The sequence below is a fragment of the Pseudoliparis swirei genome, chromosome 21 (genome assembly GCF_029220125.1).
Source record: "Pseudoliparis swirei isolate HS2019 ecotype Mariana Trench chromosome 21, NWPU_hadal_v1, whole genome shotgun sequence".
In the NCBI taxonomy this organism is placed as follows: Eukaryota; Metazoa; Chordata; class Actinopteri; order Perciformes; family Liparidae; genus Pseudoliparis; species Pseudoliparis swirei.
Window position 1 is genome coordinate 13,690,153 of NC_079408.1, and position 13,135 is coordinate 13,703,287.

At 49.3% G+C, this 13,135-nt stretch overlaps 1 protein-coding gene across 1 annotated transcript; it reads right to left on the minus strand.

Annotated features, from left to right (window-relative positions):
• Positions 1-1,851: 1,851 nt before the first annotated feature.
• Positions 1,852-12,922, minus strand: fxr2 (FMR1 autosomal homolog 2). The gene is made up of 17 exons (XM_056442403.1): positions 12,259-12,922; positions 9,839-9,891; positions 8,922-9,015; positions 8,543-8,614; positions 7,243-7,391; positions 7,045-7,138; positions 6,705-6,821; positions 6,389-6,559; positions 6,234-6,312; positions 5,953-6,110; positions 5,548-5,634; positions 4,079-4,298; positions 3,811-3,993; positions 3,208-3,402; positions 2,962-3,069; positions 2,706-2,794; positions 1,852-2,600 (listed from the first exon to the last, which is right to left on the minus strand). The coding sequence occupies exons 1-17, from the start codon at positions 12,307-12,309 to the stop codon at positions 2,490-2,492; spliced, it is 2,031 nt and encodes a 676-aa protein (XP_056298378.1). The 5' UTR covers positions 12,310-12,922; the 3' UTR covers positions 1,852-2,489.
• Between the last annotated feature and the right edge of the window lie 213 nt (positions 12,923-13,135).

The following is a 13,135-nucleotide window of genomic DNA, read 5'->3' on the forward strand; positions in this document are numbered from 1 at the left end:
GTGAGAAAACCAGAGACAAAATCGGACAGTGAGGAGTCGACTGTACAACCAGCATACACACGGCAGTCTTTCAACAGGACGCGAGGGGGTACAGATACGCGAGGATATACAGTACTCACACAATGAGGTATAAAGGTAAACACAAACACACCAGATTGGGGCGTTGTCAACCACTCGATCTCACACACACACACGCAACTGAACCAAGGTACAAATACTCGAGTGCTCGTTCATCCTTTAATAAAAACACGACATACAGGCGAGCAGAAATGTACGACAGCAGCATCTGGGTCACCTCAACCACGCTCCCATTCATCGGCCTCTCAATAAACCTTTGGTCATGTGGACGCTCACTCGTCATGCACAACGTTGCCCTCGTAAAATGTTAATACTTTGAGAGACTCCCGACAACCTGCGAGCGAAAGGAACGGGCCTCCCTTCCTGACTGGTGTCCACCGACTTAAAAACACGGGCGTTCTGGGCAGGTGGGGAGGGGAGGTGGGGCGAAATGTTTTTGAAGTCACAAATAGTTTCTCTCTCTCTCTCTCCTCCTGGTAGAGTGTCTACGTAAGTTGGACATTCAATGTGTACATTAGCAGCAATTCTAGTGAATGAAACAATGGCTTTTAAGTCAGATTAATAACACCCTTTCCTCATGCACGGGACAGGCACCCCCTACTACTCGGTAACTAAATGCCATGCACGTTAGAAAAATAGACTGCAAACTTACAAGACATAGAAATCAAAGTTCGTCTCCAGAGAAGAGGTTGATTTCACTTCAGTTTTTTATTTCAGTTTTTTTTTTTTCATTTCGTTTTTTTTCCCTACGATGTGGAAATAGCAACAAAAGAAACTTGAGAGCGGTAAACCAAAAAGACAACAGTAACACCACGAGCAGAGACTTCCTCTCGTACTCCCGCCTGCCAACGCAAACCGCCGGGCACAAAGACCGACGCCTCGCTCGCCCCGTTCGGGTCGCCCCGTTGCCCGACCTCGTCTTCGCGCCATGTGGGCCACGTGTGTGCCGCCCGCTGTGTGTGCACGCATCGATACTGCGAGCGTGGGGCCCTGTGTGTCTCTTGTGTTATTTGAAGCTGTCCCAGTCTTAGTTGTCCCCTCCCCCGCCCCCTCCCACTAGCAGCAGCCGATCCAGAAAGGTGGTCGCCCTCGTGTGCATCCGGAGCCGTGCGCTGCAGTGGTTTATCAAGACACTAGTGTGGCTGGAAGCGAGCACCGCCGCCGCCCCCCCCATCCGACACAGAGAAAGAGGCACGGTATAGTTATCTTTTTAAAGTCTAAATCTATTAGTTCACGCCCGTCTGGTCTCGGTCTGTTCTGTTTTTACAAGGCTGTGATGGGAGCCACCCTGGACCCTCAAAAGCCCCCCCCAAAACAGACGGGGAGGAGGAAGACGCCCCTTAGGGCTGTCGATGAGTAGAGATGCCTCGCCGTGCGACCCCCGCCCTGGGCTGCCTCACGCTTTGTTACCTCAGCCCTCAGTTTTATTCTGTGGTTTGCCAAATATCTCAACTGTGCACACACTAACACACGTGCGCACGCACGCACGCTCCGACACCCCCCCCCCCCCACGCTGTCCATTCTACGCGGAAGGAGGACAAGCGCCTTGAATTTCGTGTTTGGCACCGGACTTGTTTTTGCCTCACGTTGGCTATCCACTCCCTCCTCCACCTCCTCTACTATATCCTCTAGTCACTCACTTTTCTCCTCACAGGTCTGTTCTCTTCCTTAGAACCCCCCCCATCCCTCCCAGAAAAACCTGGTGGAACACCTCGCCCTTTTTTTCTTCCTCTTCTGAAACAAAAACAAACATAAATGGAAAAAAAATAATAATCACGTTTTTTTGTATTTTATTTTTTTTTCAAATTCAAGGCACAATGTCTATCAATATCCCAATCTGTCTGTCTCACCCAGGTTCAGTGTGCGGACATCGCGTCACGTAAGCTATTGGACTGTCTGCTTGTGCGCCGCCGCTCCCTACAGCTGACACCGCTCTAGTCTGCACTTTAAACGCCGTTAAGAGACGCGTCTGTTTTGGTTGAGAGAGCGACCGCCAAGTCCAAACCAGTGATAAACAATGAACGGAATCAACATCACGAAAAAAGACAAATAAAGAACAGTTTCAAAAAACAAAAACAACAAAAAAAGTCTCATCCTGTTTCTCGTATTTCAGTATTTTTAAAAATCAAGTCATATCCACCAGCTCTTTTTTGGCAAGCTAGTTGTTTTTTTGTTTTTTTTAAATAAGCACTAAGTACTGATAGATAGGATAGCATACACCGTTAACATGTGTTTTTAAGTAGATGCGTTTGTTGTTTTTTTTGTACTTTTTCACTCATAGTATGAATTCAGGTATTTTGTCAGGTACTTTTTCACTCATCGGTTTAAGGTTTAAGTTAATGCAAGCAGGGACAGAGTTTGCCATGGAGTCTTGCTCTAGACTTGGATTCGCGAGAGGCCGGGCCGTCTCTTTACGAGACCCCGTTGACCAAGGTCAGGGTCTCGCTGGCCGAGGTCATGCCTTTGCTGGGGGAACCCTTGGAGGGCGTTTGCTCATCCTTAGTGGCGCTGGTCCCGTTCTCCTGTGGGGTGGGGGGGGGGAGGGGGGAGAAGGTGGGAAAAAGTGAGGCTCCGATTTAGGTCAATAAAACTAAGGCCGAGGTCAATGTGTGCGTTCCTGCCTGTACCTTGGGCTCCGGGCCGGCGTGGTTTTCCTTCTGTGGCAGGTTCTGTCTGCTCTGGGACTCGGGACGGGAAATGTAGTCGGCAACAGTCACTGGAAACATTGAGATCTGTTAGCTGGAACAACGTCTATACTGGACATACAGCAGATAGACTCCAAAATGCCATTGCGTGAAGAAAAGGCAGTCACTGTGCATCAAGCAATCTAACCCCGTTCCCTCCGAGGAGGAAGCCGGTTACGCGTGAAAGCCGGCGACTCACCGCTTTCAGCCGGCTGTCTGTCACGGCTGGCCGAACCTCCCTCTGGGCGGTTGCCACGGTTACGGCGGCGGCGGCTTCTGTTGCGGCGCTGAGGGCGCGCCTCGTCATCTGGCGGTCGAATGAGGAAAACTAAAGGTTACCGTGCGCCTCCATCCGCTAGCGTCCCGGTGTCAACGGTGGAGATTCACGACGTGCATTTTGGTTTCAAAGTTGATGATCAAACGAGAGGGCGGAGCTTCTTCTCACCCAGTCCGTTCTCACTGGGGCCGGCCTGGCCGTCCGACTCCGTGGCGGCGTCCATCACGTTGGGCTCCTGGTCGTTGCGGCGGCGGCGGGAGCGTCTGCGGCGGTCGGCTCCCGTGCCCTCACTGTTGTCTGCGTCGGCCAGCTCTCCCTCCCCCTCCAGCAGGGAGTACGGGTTACTGTCGGGGTCCTTCAGCACTGGATAGGCCACAGAAAGAGTCGGATCGCAACCACAACCAATCGTCCCTCATTTGTATTTATTTACGTTAGATTGAACACAAAGTCGGTCTGATGAAAAACAAACATATTGTGAATCTCCTGTAGCCGACATGCTGCTAATTATGCAGAACTAACATCCCTCTGACACTCAGCTGAACTCTCCTTACTTCAGAGAACAGGAGGAATGAACTGTGTGTGTGTATATGTGTATATACACACACACCACACTTCTTGGAAAGACTTCCCGACCTGTTTAACAGCGCCATACTCCGTTCCAGTTTGTCATTGTATTATTAATTCTTATCAGGTCATCTCACATCTTAAGCGGCCTAAAGGTGAAGCGCGAGGCCCTTGATTGTTGTCGAACTGAACATCGGCTCTACTTACCTGAGCTGATGGAGTTGGCAGGCTTGGCCGCCGCGGGCCCCCCACGGCCTCGTCCCGAGTTGGCGCCTCGGCCCCTGCCGCCCCGCCGGGCGCCTCGCTCGTCTCCACCGATGCCGCGGGGCCGCTGCTCTCGCTCGCTAACGTCCTCCGACTCAGACGGGTTGGACAACTCAGAGTTTGTGCCTGGATCAAGCGGAGACGAGAGACGACGGATGTAAACAGCGTCAACACTGGCACGTGACTTTTTACGGAGGTGTCCCCCACTCACCATATCCAGAGTACTGGCTGTTGGAGGCCCTGCGGCCTCTGCCGCGGCCCCCGTAGGTGCGAGAGGTGTGAAGTGAGTTGGTGCTCTCATCCGTCAAGTAGCCTTTCTCCCGTTCAACGCCGGGGGCCCCGGTTCTGTTAGCGGGGGCGCGGTACCCAACGCCGATCTGACGGAGCTGCTCGTCGATCTGGAGACGCTCGAGGCGCAGCTGCTCCACTTCCTACAGGACGGGGGAACGGAGCAGCATGAATTAATCAAATTAAGACAAATAAAAAGTTACTCTTTGAATCGACATATTAAAATAGTTCTCAAAGAGAGACCCCAATGGCACCGATCACATCTCAGACATATTGCATCTTGTTGTGTTGGGACCAAAAAGGGTCGTAACAACTTGATGTAATAAAGGATACTTTTTTATATTAAATATTTTTTTAATTACTACTAAATCCAGAAAGTAAATTGCAGTATTACAGGGCTTTGTACTCGCAACAATAGCAGATATTTTTATTTGATTGAGTGATTTACTGAGCTGGGACCAAGCCAGTCTTAAAATCTCCTGCTTTGTGCGTGCAGTTACATGACTCCACCACTAAGGGGCAGCAAAGCGTAAAGATCTGTATGAATGAACATTGTCCCCTCACTTTTAAAGCTCTCTGCAAAGAGGCCACTCTGATAACACATGGAGCAGCCCAATCGGTGGCTAAGAGTTGCCTCGGGAACCCAAATAATGGGGGAAACGGTGGTTGATGAGCGATCATCAGTTTGAATAGCCAAATAATCCTCCAGCTACTTTAATATAATTTCGCCGGGGAGCCGTTGACCCATTATTCCAGGATCAAGTTAAAAAGGTATCAGTTTTTCGTGTTTGCCGTCACTGACACGAGGCGAAGTTCCGTATTTCCATCTTCATTGATGCGGGCGCTATGGCCTCTAATGGCAGCAGTGCAATGACAGCAGTTTCTATGTTCGTTCAGGGGTGGGGGGTTTGGAGGAGGGAGTCTCACTTCACAGTGTGACAGCTGCCTCCACCAACAACAGCTGAGCCTCATGGGAGGCGTGAAGGAAGTGAAGCAGGGTAAGGGGGTCTGGTGTTATTTTTGGAAGCTGAGGGTCCAGATAGCTGGTAATCTAAACTCATGTGTACCCGTGCTATTTATAAAAGTACATGACGTAAGGACAAAACGAGGTGCTCTCAGCAGCTTTCCTCATGTGGTGTTGGGCGGTTGGGGGGGGGGAACAGGTGAGTGACCGAAATGACCCTGCACATACGCCCACAGGACACTGTTCTCGCCCCACACAGCTCACACTAACCTCCACTCAGTGTCTAGATATTCTGAGCAAAAGTCTGCCATGCACAGAATAAGAGTGCTATAAACAAGCAGTTCTTATTTTGTCAGTTATTTTTGTTTGACAGGGGGAGAAAAAGGCTTCTGCTGCCCTCTACTGATGAGCGTAGAGGATTTACCCACCTGGAGGTAGGACACATGGTACTCCAACAGAGCCTGAGCGTTGCTGATGTTCTCTTTAGTTCCCACAAACACGAAGGGAACCAGGCCCTAAAACACAGTTACAAAAACAGATTTCTTCAAATGCTGACGCCCGTTAGTGGGAACAAAACTAAATATAACCAGTAAGAAACATTAAACGTGGCGAAAACAATTTTTTGTAATGATTAGTATACTTAATCACAGGAAGCACATGTCAACCCATCGGAGACCACACACAGCTACCGTCACCGACATGTGCTTTGCAGTGGAGAGGTTATGGAAAGCAATGAAAACACAAGTGACAAAGAGAAGCAGCAGAATTGGAGAGCAGATGGCACTTGGGACTTTTACAGTTAATCGGGGGAACGGGATGACCGTCACATTCACCTCTTTGCTGCTGGCCGTGTCGTCCCTGCTCGCCGCCTGCCGGCCTCCCTCCTCCCGGGGAAGCTTTTTGTCATTGTCGCCCTCAATGCGTACACGGACCACGCCCGACTTGTCCACGATCTCCTGAATGACTTTGCCACTCTTGCCGATTACTTTGCCTAAGAGAGAGAGAGCGAGAGAAGAGATATAACATCGGGAGGATGAGAGAGAGAAAGAGAGTACTTCACGACTGAGTCAAGTGGGAAAATAATTAGCTCCCTTCAGGAATGCAGCTGACTCACCTACAAGGTTCCTGGGTACCTGAAAGAAGTCTTCTTTGAATTCTAGAAACTCTCTGGCCTGCTTTACTGCCTCCGGGGTCTGGAAGGCAACACAACCATTAGACCACAGGTCATCAATCCAAACATTGGGACTAGAGTCTCAATACGCGGCGCACCTCTCCGTAGATCCTAAATGTGCAGCTTTCCTCCTCCAACTCGATCGCTGTGACGCCGGCCACCTTCCTGGCCTGCTGGATGTTGGCCCCGTGGGAGCCGATGGCTAGGCCCATCAGGTCCTCCCTGACCTTCACCTCCTCCTGGTACGCTGATGCCAACTGCTTACTCGTCTGGGAGGGGAAACACATTTGCGGTTTGTGGGCAAATGTGAAAACTGCTCGGCGTTGTCATTTTCAAATGGCAAACATCCACACGTACAGGCTAAATTAAATAGGTTGGACCGGATGTGTGCGTCACATTTTAAAGTAGATTTACCTCCAAATGTTTGGTGGCCTCTTCGTTGCGGGACATGAGCATAAGCTTGGTCCGGATGCTGCGGAAATGCATGTCGCTCAGAAGAGACGCACGCTTTACTGTGGTTTCATTTGTAGACTGAAGAGCACAAGAAATACAAATAGTCACAATTCAACAATTGTTTAGCCCGTGTTTGTGAATATGAGTGTATTAGTAGAGGAGCAGCAGTTGCCAACAATGTGCTCGTAGATCTTTGTCATTGTATTCCTTTTGTCTTGACAATAGGAGACGCCGGAAGGGGAGAGACGACGCGCAACAAGGCCGCTCACTTGTTCATGAAGTGTGTGTCCGGACTACTCACCAGCACAATGAGTTCATGTGTTTGGGTACTGTAGAAGATGCAGTTGGCTCCGATTGCTTTCCGGAACTCTTTGTGAATGTTGTCGCTTTGACAGCTGTGGATAAGAAAACAATCGCAGGAGAGTAAACCCCGCTATGGAGCTTGTTGCAACGCTCACGTTAATTCAAATGTTTACGTCCTCATACACGTGACACTCACATGTCCCTCAGGTCTTCTGGGACGGGGATGGGAACTCTGTGGAAGGAGCTCCGAGAGGAAGGGCTGTTGGGGTTGAGGGGCCTGATGCGCTCCGCTGTGACAATCTCGTTGTAAGTGGCGTCGCACGCCGCGTATTCGATCACGTAGAACTGAAAACGGCACACAGAGAGATACAGATGTTTAATAGTGACACACAAATGTTGGACGGCCCAGATAACTTATGAGATAAAAATAAATAAATAAATGTCAAAATGGACTGAGCAGCAATGCTGAATTCAATCCATATAAAAACGGACTCAACTGTCACGTGAAAGATTCAACGACGTCTGCTCTCTAATTAAAAATTCATGGACGTCCGCTCTTGAATGAAGAAACAATATTTCACAAAGAAAAAAAACATCCATTCAATGGACTTTTCCCAGTTTCTTCAGCTTTGGAGAAAACATAAGATGAAACATAAAAGTGAGATGGAGAAAAAACTGAAATATAGAGAAAGAAAAAAGGAGGAACCCAGAGAGAGAGAGAGAGGCAGTGAGATGAACACTGCACACTCATATTCAAAAGGACCAAATTAAAGCCATCGGTCAATGCGAGACATTCCTGCAGGCTCATATCAGACCGCTCCAAACAACAGCAGCAGCTCCCCCCCGGCACCGCAGCGTGACAACGCTCTGCCGTATCCCACTGACCCACTCTTCTGCCAAATCCATTTTGACACGGGAAGTCGGTGTGGAGGGGGGAAAGCACAGGGTGCATGGGAAACGCAAATTGAAGACCACACCAGGGCGTACGTGCACTTTGAGCTCATTAGCCTGCAGTTAGTCACTCTCAGGACGGCAGTACTCAGCAATACAACAGAACACCGATGGTCAAGAGACAGATACATACCTAGTAAATATTGAGATGCAGAGAACGCTCACCCAGTTGGATCTCACCGACAATATTAATATTAGTCCATTTTAACTAAAGCTCGGTATTTTTTCAAGCTCCAGGAACTAAAACGTTCCTTCAGTGCATCGGTGTTTCCACCGCATTCAAGGCCCTGTGGAGATCAGGCCAGCTGGACCACGTTAATGCACTCATGTTGCTCCCTGTAATGTGCTGTTGTGTGACCATTACATTAATGGAGACAGACGGAGGTAGAAAGGGGATAATGTTATTTATTTTTAAACACCATTAAGACAAATCACATGTCTTTGAAGTAGAGTCAAGTTTCATTTTTTCTCTTCCATCTCCTCCTCCCCTTTTTTCAGATATATTCTTAAAATTGTTAGGATTATCGGTTCATGGTAGCACTCACCTCTCCCTTCATCATACGGACTCGGGCCAGCCACCAGCCACACGGCTCCTGTTCGTTGGCCCGCGAGTAAACCTGGGAGAAGATGCATATAGTGAATTAGACAACAAAACATTCCACTTCAAAACACTTTTTAGTGGGAAGCAAGATGTGATGACAGTGAATCGGCCTCGGCTGCAGAAGCAAAGGATGCACATGTGTCGTTCCGTTGTTTGACATGGAGAACGTGTGGGGTAAAATTGTTGAATATTGCAAAGACCCAAGTGTACAACTTTCAGTCAGGAAAAGTCAACACAAGCCCAAAATGATCCTTCCTAATGAAGATACCAAGGCCTTGATGGGGTTAGTAAAAACTCAGGTGGATGAACGCGGCAGGCCTTACCTCCACCTCCTCTCCTTCACCAATCTCCTTTTGGTATTCGGCTGGAGGCGGCAACCGCACGTCGCTGAAGGGCAACTGTCTCTCTGGCTGCCAGCTACACGACGACGAGGACAGAGACAAAACAAAAACACGTCAGCTTATCAACAAGCCCTGGAAACAGAGTAAAGTAACACTGTTGTTCACGCCGTCTCGATCCAGCTCCTTCAACCCTCACGTCACATTGGGATTGTCACGACATGCATTATCCACTCTGCAGAACATGAACAGAGATAATGAAAAGAAGAATTGGGTTATTAAAAACGGTGCCTGGACAGCGAGTGACTGTTCATTGCATCGTGCACTTTACATTAAATAAGATAGCTTAAAAAGAGTGGAAAAATTTTCAGTCAATGACCGGTCCAGTCAGTACTATATATATATATATAAAAACTCAAGATAATTTTCATTAAGAGTCTTATTATTATTCAATATGCTACGTCATGTGCTCAGATAAAGTAAAAGGAAAAAGGGGAGGAGGGGAATCCCAAAAACTACACAGGCCACCATACTGCCACCCCTCCCTCCCTCCCTCCCTCCCTCCCTGCATACCGTGGGTCACTATTTTTAGGGGCTGCCTGCTCTCCAAGCTGAGATAAAGAGGGACCAGGGGGATGGGTAGTGGAAAGGGACAGTAGGTGGGGCTACGAGAACATGCTATCAGACTGGCAAGGGCAGGAGGGATCAGTGGCGCAGGTTCAAAAAAAGAAAAAGTTAGAGACATGTATGGACAGCTGCATGCCAAGCACAGGTGCTTCAGGACCATTTTGAATGGGTGAAGCTCAGAGCAGCCATCGCATCGCTCAATTACTACCCTCCAAGACCCCCCCCCTCCCCCCATGGAGTATTTATAAGCAGATGTACGGAAAGAGGAAACTTACTTGTTTTCAAAAACAATTGTGAGCGAGTCTTCGTGGACATCTTTGATGGAACCCTGAAGAGAAAAGCAGAGGGTCAGAATGTTATTCCGAGACCGACGGCGATGAGGGGCGGCGCTGCGAGAGTTTGATTCTGCATGTGCACAACCCGAGACGGCCGACTCGCGAGCCATGCTGGACCAGCACCGCTGCTGAAAAAGAGCATCGGAGGCTTTTTTGGAAGCAAACACAATTCCCTGGCCGTGAATTCAGTGACACACACACACACACACTTTTTGTTTAAAGTGAGAATACTGTAGTTTTCCCAAGAGGCATGTTCCTCACTCAGCCTATATGGACATACTATGCGATAGCTCAGAGGCAACGACTGCTCGAGAGAGCCCTTAAACACGCTACTTGTCCATCCACAGATCCGTCACAACATTCCCTAAACTTTGACCGACAACCCAACCCCCCCCCCCCTCTCAGGCAACGACGGTGGTGGTGAGTCGGGAGGAAAGTGGTGGGTGTGGCCTGTCTCTCAGTGCGACACTGCCTTATATGGGACAGAGGGTCAGGCGGTATCTCGAAGGCATGGGTGGCTGTCGGAGTGGGGGGGGGGGGGAGGATTCACCTGCTGGGAAGGTGCCGCCTTTGCCCTGCAAGAGCCGGCTCGGGTTTCAGCCTGGATGACGGGGGATTGTTTTTCCACACCCTTTTAAAGAAGTTGATTCTTTACCACCTACTGCGGTCTTAAAGATGTTTAAACCGTGGCTCTGCATCTACAGCCACGCTTCTCGAGAGGAAGCCAGCAACGACAACAGGTCGGACTGAAAAGGGGGATCGTCCCCCTATTTCACATGTCACATCGAGCTGTGCGTTACGTCAGGTCGAGTATTGCTTCCACTAAATACTACCGGGTCAAAGGGAAGGCCAGCCCTCTGATATGACTTGACTGGTGGGAAGGCGGGGGCAGAGAAGGGGTCCCGGGCAGCTTCGTAATGAGGTCCTCTCATCCTCAGGCCAGCAGGCACGTGGTGAGCAGGACATTTCAGATCGGAGGAGGCAGGTTTGCAACCACCGCGTTTAGATAAACACATTCAATTTCCCTCTATAAATAAATAGGACTCGCGGTTCATACATGTAATGTTCCATCGTTAAAACGACTCACACTGACACTATGGTGGTTTCATAAAGCAAACGTAATTTTAACCCCCATGGGACGGTCACAACGGGGAAATGTCAGCAAGGATTTCCGCTCTCTCTCATATCAAATACAACATATTCCTTACTGGAATATAACATTTAAAAATGTCACGTGACTCATTTGAGATCCACAAAATGAGAGCTGTGAAATAATGGAGGCAATAAGGAGGAGTGGGAGAGTTCATTCATGGCTGAGCCAAACTGTCAGGCTGTAAAACAGAACGACAGGTGAAGCACCATGAGGGGAGTAAATATAGGCTCATCTCTGAACCGCATGCGGTCGCTCGACTACCCAAAAAACAGAAGAGCACACGGAGAAATAACGATGTCACTAAAACTAAGAGCATTAGTGGGACTAATAAAGGTTAACCATATCATTACAATAAGATATGTCACAAAAGGTGGAGGCTAAGCAGGGGAAGGAATAATGGGGTTCATATTTATATATTCGATAAAATACAAAAGGATATGAGAACCTACGATGTTCATCAAATCCGTATGATTTGACTAACAAAAACGTTGATGACTTTAAATAATATTAACTTACAGAACTAAACTTGTAGTCAGCGATTTGCGATCTTTAATGCGACGTTTGAAAACAAGCTGTGACACCAGCAATAAAGAATAATGTCGTGTGTCTGGACACGTTACTTACAAAACACTACTTAAACATAAACTGAGACTAAACAGAGCAATACACACAAGAGCCCCCCCCTCCCCCAGGATTCAGTTGTGTAGCTGGATCGTGGGTTAAGGTACCAAACAGATACGAGGGAGCCTTTGTGAGCTCTGATATAGCATCTCCTCATACTTGGAAGCAGGGACTGCACAACAGCTGTCTGCTCAGAGGCTCACTTAATTTTTTTTAATGCTTGAAAACCACATTTCCAGACAAAGCAACATGATGCGAGACAAGCTCCATGCCACGTCGAAACCACATGAATCCGTTGTGGCTTCTATGCATTTTGACATTGGTTGAAAAAACAACAAAATACAGGCCATACATGGTGAAGTCAAATGCAGTAGCTCCACGGCTAGCTGGAGCTAGCTACCCACCCCACAATGGCCAACCTGGATGGGAACGCATATCCATCCTTAGTGGAAACCAGATAAAGCTAACATCAGTCAAATAGTTGCGAGGCAAGGCCCGTGTCGGAAAGACAACCCCCTCACAGCTCATCGCGAAACTAAAAACTTTTAACTGGGACAAGTACACACTACGACTGGGACCAGGTTACCTTGTAGAAGGCCCCATTCGAGCCGCGAACTTCCACGGCCAGCCCGTCCATACTCGTCGGCAGCTCCCCACAGCTGAGCTTGTCTGTCGCCGTGAGGACTCCCGGCGAGTCCGGCGACGCGACCACCCCCAGCTTCTCCGGCCCTTCGCCGCTCTCCGGTCGCTTGTGGCTTTCCAGTGTTTCGGGTGGAGGGAGAGGGGCAGAGGCGAATGGTTGGGGAGATGGGTGTGATGGTGCCAACGAACGCGACGCAGACGCCGTCTCCAGCAAACGGCTATTCGAGAGGCTCCGTTGTCCGTTTAACGGCTGAACGCGGAATTCGGTGCTCGTGAGCCGACCAGCACCGCCACGCGCGGTGGTGAAGCCTCGACGTGCGCGAGGAGGAAAAGCGAGCTAATGATGCTACGGCAAGAGGATGCTAGCTGATGGATAATTAGCGGGGAGGCTAGCTATCAACACCTTGATCCCGTCAGTTTTCAGGGATGCTAGCTGGCTAGCATTGGATAGCCCGGTTGCGTTTGTTGGTTGTGCGTGTGTCGCAGTCGTCACGTTGGATAATTTCACAGAAGTCGTCAGCGGGTGGCGGGGGGGGTCGTTTCTTCAGCCTGCGGTGCAATTTTCCCAAAAAAAGCGTTTGAGATGCACAGTCGCCCGGCGACTCCTACTCCAACTACCCGTTCCCACAATCACGCGCCGATAGAGTGAATCAGAGTGGGACTGAATGACCTCAAACACCCCACCCCTCCGCGACGTAAACACGCCCATCAGGGAGTCCGGGGCCGTGATTCGTTAAAGGCCTTCGCAATCAACACTAGCTGTCGTTAATTGGTTTAGAAAATAAGGGCCGGTCCATAAACGTGACCAATACAATCTAGAG